At 43.0% G+C, this 19390-nt stretch overlaps 1 protein-coding gene across 1 annotated transcript; it reads right to left on the bottom strand.

The window, feature by feature from the left end:
* Positions 1-8: 8 nt before the first annotated feature.
* On the bottom strand, positions 9-19368 carry LOC115014568 (ras-GEF domain-containing family member 1C-like). Its single transcript, XM_029441542.1, has 14 exons — positions 19230-19368; positions 7823-8038; positions 7485-7607; positions 7139-7276; positions 5520-5741; positions 4404-4478; positions 3813-3911; positions 3235-3337; positions 3061-3140; positions 2870-2965; positions 2663-2758; positions 2460-2583; positions 2259-2331; positions 9-1701 (listed from the first exon to the last, which is right to left on the bottom strand). The coding sequence occupies exons 2-14, from the start codon at positions 8030-8032 to the stop codon at positions 1677-1679; spliced, it is 1464 nt and encodes a 487-aa protein (XP_029297402.1). The 5' UTR covers positions 8033-8038; positions 19230-19368; the 3' UTR covers positions 9-1676.
* Positions 19369-19390: the final 22 nt, after the last annotated feature.

Raw genomic sequence — 19390 nt, 5'->3', positions numbered from 1 at the left:
ACATGTTCCACACAGGCAAATGTTTTATTAAAACATGTCTTCACCTTGAACGGCAGGTTTGACTTCACATCTCTGGCTCTCTATAGTCTTAACTTATCTGGGGAACGTGTTACAGGGAAAGCAAGTTTATTGGTGACAAATGAGGAGGGAGAATTAAAGTCAGTCTGTTATTGAGAGGGAAAATGTGCTTCTAAAGAGAAAACACTGACATCAATCAAGCATAGCAAATTGAATAAGAATGTTCTTAAAAAGTTTAGGATTACATAGTTCCCCATAACCCTCCTCTCCTCCCGCCACCCCACCCTAAAAAATGACTCCAAAATCACAACAAAACAAAGCTCAGTAACAATCCCACAAACGATAAACAACACTTTTTCAAGTCAGAGGAACCTGAATTGTCATGACAACCAGTAATTCATATGGCACACGTTTCCCTCTTTACTTTATAGACAGACGAAAGTCTCCAATTCATCATTGTCCTTCCACAGAATGCAACAATGCGTCATCACTACAAAGTTTGTGTTGTAATCCGTACGAGGTGGATACGCTTAATGCCCCTTTAAAAACACCTGTGGTAGCATGCTATTGGACTTCATATTCAGTAAAGGAAAGTTACAATAAAAACTATACATCTGTCAGCACGGAAATTTCCATAAATATATCAGACAACTGAACATCAGTCAGAGAAAACTTCCTGAAGAGCAGAAAGATGAGGGGTAACTGTCACCTGTACACAATCCACGCCTGGCCGAGCTCCTGTTGTGACTGTTAAGCTGTACTGTAGTTGTCTTGCATTACTGGCACAATACATTTAAAAGTAGTAAACACTTTTTTAAAACAGTTCATGTTCCCCGCCCAAAATAAGATACAATAAATTAAAGTACACAAGTAGAGATGAGCAATAAAAAGTCTCCTCCAGTCATTCTCATGCAAAACAAGACAGTGACAATCTGAACGGACATGAATGCATGAACATCTGGATCACAAACGCACTCGCACACATAAAAGTACACATGAGATGAACTGGTAAAATGCTCAAGGCATGTCTTCTTCTGTCTTCCCAGGTACACAGTCAGTTGCCATTCCTTCAGTAGACCTATAAAATTAGACAGCTGATATGGGCTAGCCAGCGCCCTTCACATCATTGTAAGTTTCATTACAGTACATTACAAGGAAAGGATAAAAGTCAAATACCTAGACAAGGCTTTTGGACCATAGGGGAAGAGAAAGAGAGAGAAAACGGTAGAGGAGCAAATACAAAAACAACGATCAGTAGGAATTTCATTTTATAAAGTGGTTTTCCCTGTAACTGTACTCTCTATAGTAGTAAACATATCTTCACAGAGTAAACACACATCGAGGGAAGGGGGAAGGAGAGGCAGTATCCTTCTCCAACATACTGTACCTCATCACTGATAGTTAATATGCTGCAAAGGCATTTTGCTCCATTTTCCATAGCTTAACTTTATCAATTCACTTTTTTGTGATTTGTTCTTTTTAATTTATTTATTTTACACTCTTCTTGATGAATCCTGTTCATCATGTTTCTTTTTTTTCATAATTTCTTCATAAAAAAAAAAACACCTAAGTACCAGCTAGGTTCCTTCACAGTTCATTTTAGTGCAATGAGAACACACTCTCCCTCGCTGGTGGGAGGGTCAGCTGCCATCAGCGCCTCATGTCTTTCCCAGAACGTTAGACCTGATTGGAGAAAAGAGAGGAAAGGTTGATGAAGGAAGGTGCGTCGATACAGCATCTCTCACCACTTCCACCAAGGAGGCTATGCTTTGGGCTTGGTCTGCTTGTCTGTCTATCTGTCAGCAGGATTACAGAAAAACTAATTGCCGATTTTCATGGAAGGGTGAAGGAAGAACCAATTAAAATTTAGAGCGGATCCGAATCACAGGCGGATATTTGAATTATGTTTCACTTTAGTTACCATTGAGAGATAGGCCGTTTGTGCTGCATTCATGTGCTGTTGGAATAATCGGAACAATTATTATTATTATGAAAAACTCGGAAACCGCTATCAACACGTTGTTTGAACGCTCTGAGCAATAAAATACAAAATATCTTCTTTGTCGCGTCCATGTTGCTTACACATTACGACTTTAAAGTTCATGAACACACCGGAGTGGGAAGAACGGCTTCCCAAAAAGAGAAATGTGATCATCCATGGAGCACGTGAATGCACCGTTGGCCTTGGCGGAGGTCTGCGCTCTGTGCCATTCTAGTTTGACATGTGTGATCATTCTTACCTGAGTGCTTTCCATCTGTCCTTCTCTACCTGGTTCTCCGGACTCTCACTCTCATAGGATGCAAGGTAGAGTCCTGGGGATGGATGAGAAAAGAGATAGTTGGGAAATAAGAGGATTGGTTAGTAAGAGCAAACTGTCACAAAGTCGGAAATACTTGGGTCAACATGTGTAGAAAACCTTAAAGTATAAACAGGTTCTCACCGTCCTCGCTGAAGATGGGAGCAGTGTGGAGGTAGTGTAGGATGGCCCGATCCTGCTCAAATGGACACTCCACCTTTTTCCATGTCATGAACTCCCCGACCTGCCGTGCCAACTCCACAAATTTCTAAGAAACAAAATTGCGCTGAGTAGACGTTTTCTTTTAGGATGGTTAAAGTTAGACAGGGTCAGGAGAAAGGGCTCACCTCAAAGTTGACGTAGCCGTTGGGCAGCCGATTGGCACACCCTTCATTCAGGAAGTAAATGTCTTTGATCAGCAGACTGAAGAAGGGAATGACAATCTGAACAGAGAAAACAAGCAGGAAGATGCATGAAATATAGACACAAAGATGAAAATAAATAATTGAATGGCTGCCAGCATGCCTTCAGGGTGATGTGGTGCTGAGCCTCACCCTTTCTCTGTTGCTGTTGGCAGTCCGAGATCGATGGGCGGCCCCCCTCAGAGCTGTCCTGTAGTTGTAAAAGTTTCCCGTAGGATCCATCTGGTGCTGTCAAAGCAAATGACAGTAAGCAATAAACTGTTAAGCTCAAGTTATTACCCGTCTTGTACCTCTCAGTCAGTGAATAGTCGCATTGTGTTTACCTCAAGAATGAAGAATTTCGCAGTCTTGGCTTTTCCCCAAGTCTTCTTCAGCCGTGACACAGGACTCATGTTCATGCCGGCTGAGGGAGGAAATGGATTTCAATTATCAATACCAGGTTGTGCCAGAGAATTCTCTGTGATAATATGCTGAGATATCGCAAAAATGACACTCACAGATGATGGCCATGAGGGAGTTGAAGTTTCCTATGTTGAAACACTCCCTGGCAACATCGATGAAGAACTCAATCACCTGGGCCCTCTGCTTCTTCTTCGCTGGCTGCAAAAAAAGGGACAAAGTATAATATACTTTCTTTTTCATAGTGAATGTTATCTCTCTCTTCAGGTACTGTAGAGTAACACAAAGCAACCATTAGGGGGCAGTGGCGATCTGTAACAACTAAACTGCCTTTATCTGCTGGCCCACGATTTATTTGTAAGAATGAAATACTGTTCTACAATATTACGTTTTTCCAGGAATTATTATTTGAAATATGAAAAACTACAGGACTGGAGCTATGATAAATACAAATATAAAACATGAAGATATTTTGACTTGTATGTTTCAGAAATAAATCTCCATTTAACAGGATATAATCTTGGTAAAAGACAAATAGGGAACATCTTTGTGATTTCTCCTCCCATTAATGTTCATGATTTATGTGGTTTTCTTATTTTGTGAACAGGGTAAGTGTTTCTTTTTAGTATAACGTTAGAATAAATGAGTACCGGGTGTACCAACATTTGCCACTCACCATGCAGATCTCAGTGGCCACCAGGTAGCACAGTCTGTTGAACCACCTGACATAAGCTTCAAGGTTGGAGGTTTTCTTCTTCTGGTCACTGAAGCATGGCTGCCGATGACACAAAAACAAGTGCATAAGCGCACGTCAGTATAGGGAAGCGTTACCATAGGAATTCCTCTACTCCTAATTAGCTTCCTATCTACAGGCTGACCCCCCTATGTGAGTGTAAATGACAAAGACAGCGAGCTGGGAGCGGAAATAACATGATCAATGGAGAGCACAAGAAAAAAAACATCGGGGAAGGACAGACTGAGAGAAGATGAGTGAAAGAGATGGCGACTGAATACTCAGAGTGAAAGCATTCAACAGTTATACGGAGAGGGAAGATTATGTGGTATTACAATGTGCTGTACGTGACCTTAGAGCCTGCTGACATTTAGAAGGCCCCTTAAGAAGCTAATCCTGATCAGACATTAGACCCCAACAACACAAAATATCTACTTTTTCTTGTCACAGCTATATTCAAATTCTGCCAAAACGGAATTCATACAAATGAAAATAATATTGCCACGGGAAAAATAATGGTTCATAAACGTTTACCTGGGGTCCATCTAGCGGGTCTTTCTGAACAAAGGCTTGGACAAACTCCTCCGGCCCAATGTGACTCAAATGTTCCTGGAAAACACACACAAACACACAAGGGGGTAGTCCCATTAATAATTATTTCATTTCAGTAATGGAAGGCAATCAATAAGGGGAAGTAATGACTCATTGGAATCATATTTCCTCAAAGTGACACTAGAGACAACATTGACTTCTATTAAAAGACAACTCAAATGCATGTGCAAATCAGTATGACTCATTAGACTCGGGATATAATCCCAAACCAAAAACAATGCTGCACACACGCATACCATACACAGTGACAGAAAGCACAATCTAATTTTTTGAAATCAGAATGTGCATGTTGCTAGAACATACAACATAAATAGTTATGTATGTGTGCCCTGTACATGCCTGCCTGTCTCTCTCTTTCTCTCTTCTTTTGTGTGTGCGTGTGCGTGTCAGAGAGTGAAGCTGTCAGGTCACATATATCCACAGTGGTTATTATCCCCTTTGTTCGAAGCCCCAGGCACATCACTGACTTCTGGGGTGATGTCACCGTTCAGACAAGGGTACAAGCACACACACGCACACGCACATGCACACGCACACACACACGTGTCCACATCAAGACACACATGAATAGATTGAATGCATCATGCATGCAATGTGAGGGACACTGCAGACATCCTTTGTTCATGTATGTTACATTGCATTATTCCCTTTGTTCTATCCAGTTAGTGCTGACAAGTAATAATCAAGGTTATACTACAGTGAGCTTCAAAATGCTACAAGCACACTGTTAAGTGATCCTCCCACTTTTAGTTAGCTATTATACCCCCCACCTTATTCCCTTTGTTCTTTCAGAGTCATTTTCCATCACCCTCATATCTCTTTCTCTCCACTTCATCTCCTTAGTTTGATGTCTTATACTCAATGTTTCTTGACTTCCATGTCCTTGACTTGGAATATATCTCCACCAATTCTTCACCATCCTTAGCTTCTTCTCTCCACCCATCTAACATCCTTTCCATTCCTCCTCCTCGTCCATCCTTGTTATCATCCCTTACCCTGACCTTTATCTAACCCCCACTTCCCTCCCCCTCTCCTCACCAGCTCCACGTGGGTGAGCTGCTGTGCCAGTGTGTACGGGTCGTTGCAGATGGAGAGCATGTCCTTCTGGATGGGCGGAGGCTTGGTTTTGAAGGCCACCAGCTTGTCAGAGATGGAGGAGGCGTTGAGGGAGACCTTGACGATCCTCTCTTCCCCCTGGCTCAGCTGGGCCAGTCGCTGGCTGAGCTTCTGCAGCACCTGGTTCAGTGTTTTCCAGTACGCCTGAGGAGAGGAGAGGAGAGGAGAGGAGAGGAGAGGAGAGGAGAGGAGAGGAGAGGAGGAGAGGAGCTGTCAATAACGACTTTAATGAATTATTTATTAATGCTTCATAGATCAGTAATAGGAATAAATCAACAGAACTTATGGGTGGCCAGGTTATGCCATTAGGCATACAGTTATTGAGTAATTAATAGTTATTGTCAGGAATACTAAAGTTATCCTCCATGTCAGGAATCTGACAAATACATAGTAATATAACTAGAGAATAGATAATGCTCTGAATGGGACTGCAGGACTTTTATTTGTAATTGCACTATGCTATTTATCATTTTAAACAAGTATAGTACTTCTTCCATCACGGCTGACCTGTATATCATGTATCAGCTCTTGCCTGTATATACCAGCTATATGTTCTAGATCTATGTCTGTATATCCTGTCCCATCTACTTACTGATTTGTAAAGAGAGAATACATTTCTGGCAATTTAAAAACTCTTTATATGTGTGAATTGGTACCCCATTAACTGTTGTCCAAAACATTATGATTTAAAAACAACATCTTTATTCTTAGCACAATGCATTTTGACATAATCTAATGGTGTTTGAAAAGGATTTAATGAGCCCAGGAAATGTCGTTTTTCAGTTGAATCAAAATGTGTTTTTGAGGTTTTGTGCTGTGTGTTGTGTCCAGGAATGTGTGTTTCTGCACCCCTCCCTCCAGATGACTAGTCATCGAGGCCGCGAGGTCAGTCTGCCTCACAAATGACCCAGAGCCACTGCTCCCACACGTATGCACACACACCCATAGTGTAGACAGCCAGCTGTAAATAGCAGCACATTCATCCCCACCTGCCCTTCCCCTCTTTCTGTCCTCTCTTCACCTCCCTCCATTATTCCCAGTTTTCCACTCTGACTCCATCACCCTCCTCCTTCCTCTACCTTCTCCTCTGCTCTTTGTGCCCCTGTATCCCATCCCCCCCCCCCTTCCCTCCTTCCATCTCCCTCTCTCAAATGTCCCCTCGAGGCTGCAGACAGAGCCACTCCTATAACATCCTTCCTTCCTCTCCTCTCCTCTTCAGTAATGTAAGATTGTGTAACACTGAGCTGTGGCTACTCACCCTACACTGACACTCCATCACCCCGCTACAGTGGTTGTGATAATAATTGAATTTCGTACTGCATTTCTTACTGCAGTTACAGCTTATGAATGCAACGAAGGCAACAACTACACTATGGATCAAAATCAGGAGTTTTACAGCCCATCACAAATTATTATCCTGTGGAAACGGATAATAATTGTATTTATTTTGTATTTATCTACCATCCTTTCAAAAATGGAAAATAATTCCTGTCTTTGATGAAGATTACTGGACTGGCTTAAATTCCTTGTCATTAGTGTACCTCATCACACGGAGCGATCCTGTGGATGATGTCTTTAAAGTGGCCGACCATCTTCTCGTCCCTGAAGTCAGACGGGAACGTCTCTGTCCACTCTGTCAGCAGCTGCAGGATCTTGGGACCAAACTTGCGCACTTTTGCCTGTTTGTTGAAGAAGTGAAAGAGGTTTAGTGTGGTCAACATTTGGGACTCCCTCAGCAAAATGAACCACAATGATAAATTCAGCAATGTGGGAAAAAAAATCAGTGGTTGCTAACATGCAGAACACAAGTGTGTCTGTATGCTTGTGTTTCTGTTCATTAACTCGTGAATACTGGAGATATGCATTTGTGCGTGGTGCAGTGCTGACCGTATCGAGTGGGCTCTGATCCAGCTGCTGCTGTTTGATGCACAGCTCACACACCCTGGACAGCAGCTCCGGAGGAGGGATGAACAGACGAGCGCTCAGCAAGAAGGTAAACACATAGGCTTTCTGTCAAAGGACAGAGGGAGACATTCGCTAAGACACTGCCACTACATCAATAAAAAACACTGCGGCTGTATGTAATTAAAGGAAGAGCAGCACTTTCAACAGAGACATGGGGCTTGTAATCTAATTGGCAGTACTGTCACTACCACTAGAAACCGAAAGTGAGCTTACTAACAGAGTTTAGAATTAACAGCGGACTGTAGTACATTTCGGCTTACCTCGGGGTAGTAATCAGCAGTGGGCACCAGGTTTTGGATCAGGGTGTCCAGGGAGGCGGAGGTGATCGGTGGCCCATCGGCCAGGCAAGCACCGGGCTCCGGGCCCTCCTGTGGGGCCTCCTCCTCTTCCCCAGGCTCAGCACAGGCCAGATGGGGACTGAAGCCACTGGGAGTGGTGAACATGGTGCCTGAGAACGCAGTCTGGGGCATTCCTGTCTGAAACACAAATAGAAAGACAGGAGGAAAAATACTGTCAGCAGGATGTACAGTAGACAAAATGAGGAAGAGGGATACGATTGGGCTTTATGAAATGGAAACTTAAGTACATTATTGGCAGTAGTTCAATTTGGTAAGAGGAAATTAATTTAATGCATCGTTCTATCGTTCACACTTTCACTGCAATAGATCTGCTCAATCAGCGTGAATTACATCCAGTCTTCTGCTCACTCTGCTCATGTATCCTCTCCTGTTCACTCTCATTCTTCGCAGCAACACACTCATTCAATCCCGCTGCCGTCATCAGGGGATAGGGAATACCCCGCAACAGCTGCCCCATCTCCCACATCGACGAGGAGACAACGCAAAACAATGTGGGTCACTCTGTCACCGTGGAGACTGTTGCTGCCTGAAAGCGATCGCGCGGCCTCCATCTCTGTCTTTCCCTTTAAGAACGCTTTGGGTTACACGTTTTAAAAATTCAACATGTTCTTTCCCTCAATGAACCAACACTGCAGCTGTAGTGGAAACAAGCACTTACTGCACTGCACGCTGGAGTAGAGATACTACGGGTCCAGAGAGCATTATGCTCCTCAGGGTGCAATTATCATCATCACTCATCATCACTCATCTACATGCAACTGATAGATTATGGAGACATCATTCATTAACAAGTTTTCATATGGCAAGGTAGAGGAAATAGAAAATATTGGATAAATTAAATGACATTTTGTAAATGAAATTAGCAAGTAATTCTATTTTGTACTTCAGGCACTGTTTTGGTTTCTCATGTCCGAATTAATTTGAATAAAAATAGCCTCTGCTGTGATCTTGCTCCCACTGACCGAACCTGAGTGACTACGTCTACCTGGATCACTCATCGTTGACATGTGACGACTGCAGTTTCCGGGTGCCTTCAGGCATGTTTAGAGGCATACACCTCTTTGACTGCAGAAGTTGCGAGGGCAGGAAATCCACAATGAGACCTTGAGCAACACGCAGGAAGTTATTTCAGATGTAAACACGCTATATTCTGTAGCTCTGACAACAGTTTAGGCTGGGGCAGAATCACTATGAACACAAGCACAAACTAATACCAACAGAGATAGTGGTAGAGCAGAGCTTTACTAAAACTACCTCAATAAACTGTAACACACCAAAAACACAATTTCAAAAGAAAATCTGCATAATTTGGCCACATCAGCCATCATCCAAAATCACAGGAGGAGTCCTAGGAATGGGTGTTTACTGCCATTGTTTCATAGTCTGGTGACCTTCAGGTTCCCTTTCCCCCACTCGCCTATCAGCCACCTCGAATAAACCGGTGTCACTGGTCCCTGGGATGAAAGGTCAAGCGCACACTGGTGTGTAGAAATGTCTCAAGCTTCCTGTGTGAGGCGTTGATCTTTCCTTTGTTCTCCCCTATACATGAACACTTATTCATGCACTTATTCATGGTGTCTAGGTACACCTAGACACCGATACACACAGACAGTCAGGCACACCAGAGGCAGGGGGATGGGGAGTCTTTTTGTGGTTTTACAGCTTTCCTTCCTACTTACACCCACATCCATATATTAGATATGTATGTTGTGGTTAAAGATGGCTGACTGTGGCTATAATAATGTTTATCCGAGCAGATGGCATTCAGGACATCGGATGGAGCTGGATCAACCTTAACATTGAAGCTATGCACCAGACAAAATATGGGGAAAACGCATCTGTGCGTCTCTCACTGCCCTTAAGCTTTTGAATAGTCTATTTTGCCGGGTTGGAGATTAGTCAGTTGGAAAATAGTCCTACTATAAGCTAAAATGCTGGTCTACAATGTCCTTAATATAACATTTGAGCTGTTTCCTTCCTATAAACGTGATTGTCACTGTGTAGATTAGGTTCCAAAAGGGGAAAGCCGGGGCTGTCCTTCCAGCGACCTCCTCTAGATTGGATTACAACATGCAGCCACCGAGTAGACACGGACTGATAAACAGAGAAATGGACAAATCCAACAAGCCTCTGTAACAACACAGATGCAGTAGGAAAGCATTATGTGACTGGAAGGAACTTCCTCGATGATAGGACTAGCAGGAAGACAAAGTCTCAGCTCTAGGAGTGTGTGTGACTAAATCCAGGAGTTATCTGAGTCATCTCATGAATACAAACACACACACACACCCCTCTGCCGGTGTGTTTGTATTCATATATGTATGGGAGTGACTGAGAGTTTTATTCTACGTGCCCACACTGTCAATGATTTCCTCTATCGTTTGGGATAATCTTCGCTCTCCTTATTGCTTCCTCCTCAGCTCTCCTTCCTTCGTTTCTGAATATTCTCTCGTCAGCTGCTTTAAAGCGAAACTCCGCTGATGTTGCCCATCAAAATTAGTTTACAGCTCAACTAGCATAACACATCCAAAACTCCAGTCAAACTGTCAGCGATCGAGTTGCATCACGGGTAATGTAGGCGCCAGGTTTTGTCAAGGAAGAAGAATATGTGAAAAAAAAAGAAAAAGTTAAGTCATAAAGTTAACACTGAGTCAGTAATGTCAGCAATATCCAGTTACCCAGTACCCAAAACACATAACATTAGGAGTTCATGTGCAGTTCCCAGAGATAACTGTGGCCAAAAGTGATCATTTTACATTCTGTTGTAATGTATCACTTCTTGTGAACTCCAGGATTACACCCACCAACCGACCCAACGAGTCTTGTGATTGACAAAGAGAATGTCACAGATGACTTTTTCTAACTTTTTATAGCATATTGCTTACACCACATCTTTCCTACAATGTGATCGAGAAGTCATCCGCAGCTGTACTCTATGTATAACTTGTTTCCGCACCTCATGATACACCCAGCTCCCTCTGTGCCTGTCACATTGCATCAACACTGCATGAAAAAACCCATTGAGAAACAAGAAGCAAAGAACAGGTGAGTGTAGTGGCGTGTGCTCTAATCCCTCCTGAGATTTCCAGCAGCCCTGCACTCTGTCTAGACAGCTGGGGGAGTGTCATTGTTCGGGGTCCTTGCACTGTGTGTGTGTGTGTTTTGTCTTTTGCTGTTATCGTTGACATCAGGGAATCTGCCTGCTTTGTTCTATCATGATTAACAGAATGGCACTGTCTGGAGACACAATCTTTATCATCACCCTTGACTGCCTAGCTGTGTGTGTGTGTGTGTGTGTGTGTGTGTGTGTGTGTGTGTGTGTGTGTGTGTGTGTGTGTGTGTGTGTGTGTGGATGAAACAATGGCATGCCTGACCGCTTGAAACTGTCAAACAGCTTTCCAACTTTGATCATTTGTTTTCTAATAGACATTTCTGTCTTGATCTCTGTAAAACCTGTTTCACCACAGGAATAGTATTACTCACACCTACCTGTGTGTGTGTGTGTGTGTGTGTGTGTGTGTGTGTGTGTGTGTGTGTGTGTGTGTGTGTGTGTGTGTGTGTGTGTGTGTGGTGACACAGCTGCTGTTGAGTTAAGACAATCAGCATTAGAAACGGCTATACATAAAGACTGAAGAGGCTTATTCAGGAAAGAAATCAAACCACTGTATGACCTCTATCATTAAGGAGTCAGGGGTCAAAGGTGAAGAGTTAAGGCTCCTTGGTGGGGGCGGATGGATCTAAGGTCACTCTGAGGTCCTTGTTGTTATAATGCTCTGCTGCTTGGCTCAGTTTTAAGGCAATTTATAGGATTTGTCTGTAGAATAGGGATATTTTTATAAAGGAAAAGACTTTAAAAGATCCAGTAAGGCCTTGACAGTTGGTTGACTTTGATGCATTGACACTGGTGGCCATGTCTATTCATTATCAGCCCAAATGAAGGATAAGGACCCACCTACTTTTAATAGAAGCGGAACTAGTCTAGATCCTTACATATGGATGCTAAGAAATACAATTTGGAAAAGAATGAGCTGTCGTAAGTTTGAAATACTGATAGTATAGAAATAAAATCTGTAAGAAACCTTTCCTCCCCAAGTTTAAATAAGTCCAAGAAAAGCATGTTTTCAAAGTTGTTGTTTTTATGTCCTTTAGGGTACAGCTGATACACAAAGGTCAATTAAATCAATCCCTGCACCCGCAGACCTTATTCAACTGATAAGGGGCTGGATTTATTAGGTGATTAATCAGGTGTTCTGCTGGGTGAAAAGATCAAATAATAATAATAAAGTGTCCTTTTGCTTAACCAGGAAATGTCGAATTATAAAATAGTTAAGATTTCATTGCAATATTTTGCTGTATTTAGTAGTTTTTCATGTTGCTGAGTGACGACTGTTTATATCTATTAATTGACTGAATACATTTGTCTTTACAGAAAGGATATGACATGTCGATACTGAGACACAATACAAAGCAAGTGTGAAACCAAGACGTGATGCAATGCTCTGCTTAGACGAGCAGCACATCATCAGAGGTAAGCGAAACAAATATACGGCATGGGTATTGCAGCAATGTTTACTTTTGTTTGTGTAGTTGCTTCCTGGCTACACAGATCACAGTTAAGAGAAGGTAAAAAAACTGAGGTAAAAACTGCATCCCCTACCTTGCTCGGGGATGAGTGTAGGAATAAAATGTTAAAGATAGGAGAGAAAGGTGGGCTGTGGAGGGGGGTGAGAGGGTGATATTCTCCCCCCAGGGTAGTGTGCAGACAGTCTAGGCTTCATGAATGTTAAATTTGCCTCCTTGCCAGACTCGCTAAACTCTTCTTTTCCTTTGCCGACTTCATCATATGACTCCGCAGCTTCCTCCTCACCAACTCATTAACATACTCTAACACTTCCTTTCTACTTTAAGGATCCACATGTTCGCTCCGTTAACACATTACAGTTTCAACACTTTATCTATTTCTGGCATGCGCTCTAAAAAAGCAGATCCTCACGTATTTTCGGTCCTGACACCGTTTTGTGTGCCTTAGAGTATTGCAGCTCTGGCCTAAATCTTCCACAGTGTTCTTTGAAAGCTGAAATGATGCGACTAGAGAAATAATGGTGTATTCTCATGATGGTGGGGCTTAAGAGAAAGTAAACACCTCTTTGTCATTCAGCCTCTCGCTCCCCTTTCCCTTCCACATGTCCCCTCCATTCCTCCTCTCCTCCTTTATCTCCCTCTCCACGCCCTACTTTCCAATGAGCCCCGTTAGGACGACTGTACAGATGGCCCTGCAGCAGCCTGCTCTCCCAGTGGGAGCTGCTGGCATGGGAGGCTTTTTGGCCCTCTGCCCCTACCATCATCCCCAGTCTCAACAGGAGCCCAAAAGTGTATTGGCGTCCAGACTGAATGCCGAGGTGCAGGGGCCGAGCCAATCTGGCTGCGGAGCTGCACAGTGACCGCCTGGCACGGCTGACAACAGAGAGAGCGCAAAATACCACACATATGTCACCGCACACGCGTTGCAACAAAAATACCCAGCGCACTACTGTTTGTTAATGGCATGCGTGTGTGTTTGGGGAGGAGTTGAGCTGAAAACAGATGAGTTCATTGTGTCTTGAAAAAAACACATGCATGCACACTTGCACCCACACAGCAGCCAAACACAGGATTGAGTTACCGTCGAGGCATTCCAGCTCCCCACCCAGTCCCCAGCCTCTCTCTGTGGTACGAGCCTGACAGAGGTTGGGAATCACACTCAGGGCTTAACAGGGATACACTTCCTAAAATCCCTTTGATTGGAATTTCCCTGTAGTGTCTGAGCGGGGTCACACTGATATCCTGGCACCTGTTCCACACCTACCAGCTTCATCAATCCCTCTGCGAACACACCCTGTGCACATGTGTAGCCATCCTCATTCCTGAGCGAGATTGGACACAGTTGTGCGCATGCGTGTGTTTGGGTTTCTGTGTGTGTGTGTGTGCTTGCACTTATGTGCGTGTGCTTTCAAAAGGGCTGAGAGAGTATCCAAGTCCAACTGAAGTCATTCCTTCACTGTTAATACAACCATCTGTCTGACTGTTCTCCAAGAGGAGCGGCTGTGGTCTGTTTTCTCACATTTCGAACAAGTGAGCTAACGCAAGATGCAAAGACTATGTTGCATGAAAGAAACTGCATACTTTAATTCCTAAAGTCAAACTATTACATGTCAATGGAATCGAGATCGGCATTACACAAAGCCATCAATCTGAGAGAAGGTCTGTGTTTTTGTGACCAACTCTAAAGGTTGAGCACCATTATCCACTGACTTCTCTTTCAAGCCACTTGACATGTGTGAAAAACACACTTCTGAATCTATTTCCCCTGTTCCGAGCGGATAGAAATGGTGTACTAAAATGAATTGAAGGTCTGTAACATATGATGGGTCTGGGCAATCTATCACGTTACGATCATGATAATTAAAGCGGAGCACAGATTGGCTCTTAGTGGGCACATAGCACGTGTCTGAGTTTACAGTGCCCTAAATCTGTCATTCACAATACTCATAATGCTTTAGAAAACTGTCATGTATTATTCATAATATTCAAATTTACCATCGTTGATGCAATGCTCCTTTGTGGAGAATCGGACAAGAGTGATTTTGTCGCTGTCCTAAACAGGCACAATTTCCCCCTTTTAAGTGCCACTTATGAGGGATTACCAGCTCACCAAGTGAATAGCAGAATATGAGAAGGGAAACAGAGTTGAGTGATTGAGAGCATCCGGCAAGAAAGGATAAATGAAACAATTCCCAAGTGCATCTATCTCAATAGTCCTTTAAGCACTTTTTAAAATTAGACATCATCCAAACACCCACTCAGCATTGTATTACTCTTCATCAAACCTGCAAAATAGCCGCCGCAAACTAATGAGCGCGATGGTAACAGATGCAAATCTAATAACCAGACATTACTAATTTCATTATGGCTTTCACTTTCCCTGTTAAAGTACATCTATCTGCTCATTACAACCAGCACGGGCAGAGGCCATGCGGTGTCTCTGCTGATGTCGAAGCGTACTAATTAGAGTTGGAAGATTGCATGGTCTGGTCTGTTCATAACTCATGCCTCATGTATTTTAATATGATTAGAGAGAAACAAAGGTCAGAATGCATGCTTCATTAATCCTAAACTAGTTATTCCGTGTCCATTTCAAATCTCTATATCCCATTTCTGTGTTTATAACAGTAGCATTAGGATTGTAGAGCCACACTTCTATTTGTGAGGAGTTATATCCATTACAGCAACAGTGCCGTCACAGCAGCCTGGTGTTAACAGATTAACAGGGGACTGCCCAGTGGGCATGATGGTGTTATCGATAACAAGAAAGGGATTTTACTAACATGTTTGACACATTGAATGAAAAGAAAATGATTACCCTTTTCAAAAAACCACATCAGTCTGGCAGTGGCTCAGTCAGTAGGGGCTTGGACTGTGAGCCATAGGGTTGCTGGTTCAAGTCACCGACCTGACCTAAAAAAATGGAGTGTGACTGCTACTTGGAGAGGTCCCAGTTCACCCCCTGCTGTGGTGCCCTTGAGCAAGGCACAGGACATCCCCCTTCACCCCTCACTCCCATTGCTCCCTGGGTGCTGTCCTATGAGCTGCCCACTGCTCCTAGAAGTAGATGTGCTTCTACTTCTGATGCTCATGTGCTCATGCTAGATGCTCATGTGCTGTGTGACCATTAAAAAGAGAGTTTCATCCCTCTGATTCTATTAAAGTAGAGAATGAAGGCTCAGACCAACTGAATGTGTTGGGGTTCAGTTTCTAAAGTCAGTGCACCTTAACCCTCCACTTATACACCAGAAAACAATTCCAACCGTTGTTACATTTACAAAAATATTACCAGCTAGGTATAAATCAACTATACTAGTGCTGATACATGAGTTTCAGTACCAATATCAAAATGATTTGGTATTAGTACTAGTATGTACTGGGGTTGTCTTTACACTTTTCACTCACACCAAAACACATTGCATGTTTCTTGAGGTCTAACAGACTGTTACATGCATTTCCTTCCTCATAAAGAAATCTTTTTTTTAAAGTATTTAAAATGCTCCAATGTTTATACATGTTTACATGTCTTCTTTTTCTTTGCTTTTGTTGTCACATTGCGATGTTTCTCTGCGTGTTTCCGCCATAGCACTACTGGGCAAAACCTCCACAGGGTATCTTTAATTTCATTTAAAAGAAAATTAATTAACAAAAGAGACCAACATTCAGAAATGTTCTGAACTTTGCCTAAATAAAATTCTGGCAAAACAAAGTATCCCAATCAGAAACTATCTTATCCTCAGGTGTGCTGAAGCTCTCCAGCCCAATATATTAACTTAAACACACTGTTCATGTATTAGGGGAAAATGTCATTACTTGGAGCTTATACCTGATGGACTAATCTATACATTTAGTCATGTGGTGTATTGAACACACCAGGGATCTAATCATATTCCATTGCTTTTTTGACCCAGCCAATCCATAATGACAGTCTGTCAATAGCTGCCCATATGACAGCATGCAGACCATGTGGACGCAGCTAAGACCAGATCTGGAGAGCAAAGAGCGTTTCCATGGAGTCAAGGCTCCTGAGGGGAGGTAATTAGATGCCTGTTGAATCCCCGGCTGTGACAGAGTGATTCCACATGTGAACCCTCTCTGCCTCGGCCTGTCAGTGAGATCACTCTCATCATCCCTGTGTCAGTGGCAAATTTGCCGTGTAGCCAAATGACATCCGAAGGCCTGTCAGGCACAGAGGCCATCACAATGTCCTGTCCCGTTTGCAATCGAGCTCCTTCCTGACTGAGGAGCTGTTTATGTAAGGTGGGGAAATAAATCAAATGTAAAGAGCGGAAACTTCCGTAATTCCTCTATTGAGATGATCTGTGAATAAAAATGGAAATGTACAAGAAGAGTTTTTATTCCACAATTATCTATTTGTTTACTATTTATAACTTTCTTCCTTTTATTGTACTGTACTTTCCCCTAAGAGACCTTCTCTAAATTAAAAATAATAATTTTGCTTCAGCAAAAAGAAAAGAAAAAGATCATTCACATATCCATCTAACACAGCAGGGCGGGGCCATGAGTTTCAAGTCTATCCCAGATCGGACAAGTGGGTGATTTAATAAAAAAAGAAGAAGAAATGTTTATAAGGTTTGTTTAACAATCACATAATAAATTGTAATTCATTGTGCACAAGGAACAGAATTGCCGGTAGGATTTTGTATAGGATTCCTGTTTTGACTTGAAGGCAGAAGTGGAATTCTGTCATGTCTGTAGAATAGAATAGTATGTGATCTATGATTCCTCCGAACACACACACACGCCCCTTCCCCCATACACACTCACACAGTCATAAACCTTGTGGTGGTGATAAAGCTGTCATTGCTACCAGACAGCTACTGTGTTTACCTCCCTGTCGACCTGCCCCAGACAGACCTGCCCTCTCTCTCTCCACAAACGCACACACACACACACACACACACACACACACACACACACACACACACACACACACACACACACACACACACACACACACACACACACAATGACTGGCCTCACTCTCTGGGAACTTTCCTCTCTCAATCTCACGTTGAACCAAACAATGCCCCTCATTAGCAGCACACCTGTTATTCTCGGCAGACTTGGCCTGAATTGGAGGGGACATGTGGTGTAATCTGTGTCTGTACCTGCAGACTTGCTACCGGAGACGTCTGACAGACCCCTACTCGGGTGACTCATGCCTGTACAAACCGTGTCTACTGTACTGTTAGACCAAGCTGTCATTTCAATTCAAAACCATTCTAAGGAGCGAGGCTTTACGGGAACAGCACAGACAAGCTCAACTGAAGATAAGGTGGAATAAAGAGCTACACTGGGTCTTGATCACTGTGCTGATGATGGTACAGGGTTGAAATAATTCAGTGGTTATCTCATGCATGACTGGAGAGAATCTAATAATTGATTTACAGCATTTTGTCATTTCACAAAAGGAAAGTCTCATTCAGCAAGCACGACAGAACAAAAAAAAATGTTTGTTTTTAACCCTTCTGGGCATAGAGAAGCACATACCAACTGCCAGTGGAGCTGAGAGAGAGAGAGAGAGAGAGAGAGAGAGAGAGAGAGAGAGAGAGAGAGAGAGAGAGAGAGAGAGAGAGAGAGAGAGCAAATACACAGTTCCCAGGGTTGCATCTTAAACAAGGGGAGTGCGAGAAATGAAGACTAAGCAGATTATGTGTTGAAAAAGACGTGAGAGAAGCTGCTGCTGACTTCTTGGAGCTCCACGCTGAAAGAGCACGGTCTTGAAACGTGATGCCCCACAGTGCTTCACTGCATGGGACTGGGAGGTTCAGCCTGGCTGAGCGGTGGAGTAGACCAGAGCTGAGGGTGTGGGAATGGAAGTACCTGAACTGGTAATATCAACAGCTAGAATTTCTCCCCACCTAACTGGTTTCTGACAGAGCCGGTCTTACTTTCATGTACCTTGCAGTAAGCTGCAAGAGACAGATAACAAATCCTTTTGGTTTGTATTGGTAAGCTGTGCAAGCTGCTGCGTAGCCTTTGGTAAAAAGGCTGCTTACCACCTCTTGGATGCTTTAGTGGATGATGCAGTTTTTTTAAAAGCTTTCTTTTTTCTTTTCTTTTTAAGTATGTCAACAGTGCCAGATCTGTTTATTTGTCCTACCTCTTAGGAATAATAACAAATATTCTATACCTACATTTCTGCAGAGGCACAATTTATAAAGAGACAAATCATAAGTGAGTTTACATAGAGCCTTTACTCCCACGTTAATACACGTTAATAATTACACAAAACGAGATAAGCTTTGCACCATGTAGCCAGTTAACCAGTCCACAACAGTACATTTTGACAGAGCTCGCTATCGACTATTACAATGTCACCTGCCAATATATTCAATATCGTCAGAGGCAGAAGACGCAGTGACTCCAGCTCATTGTTGCCCTTTGGGCAGCCCTGCACACCGCTGACTCACGCCACAGACTGTGATGCCTTCTTCGTAGTAAAGTGATTCAAGCATCAGTTACAGCGTTCCTAACACGATAAGCAATTATGATGTCATCACTGTTGCCAGTAAAGTTCGAACTGTGACGACACAGTGTTCCAGCCACAGTAAATAGAACGTATGCGTGGAAGGCTGAAAGCATTCTAACACCTCGCACGCTCACAAATTCACAAACATACACACAGGCTGTGGGCGTGAGCGCAATCTCAATATGCTAATATAATAGTAGTGGGGTAACCTTGATTGTATACGCTACTTACCAGCACTACACTTTGATCCCCATCTTTGATCCGACTTGTATCCGATGTCAAATCAATAAATCAGCAGCTTCAGATATTCCCAAATTAATCAGCGCTTACAAAACAGCCGGTTCAACCGGCATCAGTGAGGAGAAGTAGAGCCGGACTCCAGCGGTACAGCC

Source organism: Cottoperca gobio, chromosome 10 (assembly GCF_900634415.1).
Source record: "Cottoperca gobio chromosome 10, fCotGob3.1, whole genome shotgun sequence".
Classification (NCBI taxonomy): Eukaryota; Metazoa; Chordata; class Actinopteri; order Perciformes; family Bovichtidae; genus Cottoperca; species Cottoperca gobio.
The sequence above is the reverse complement of the archived record's forward strand: the minus strand, read 5'-3'. Positions and strand labels throughout refer to the sequence as shown.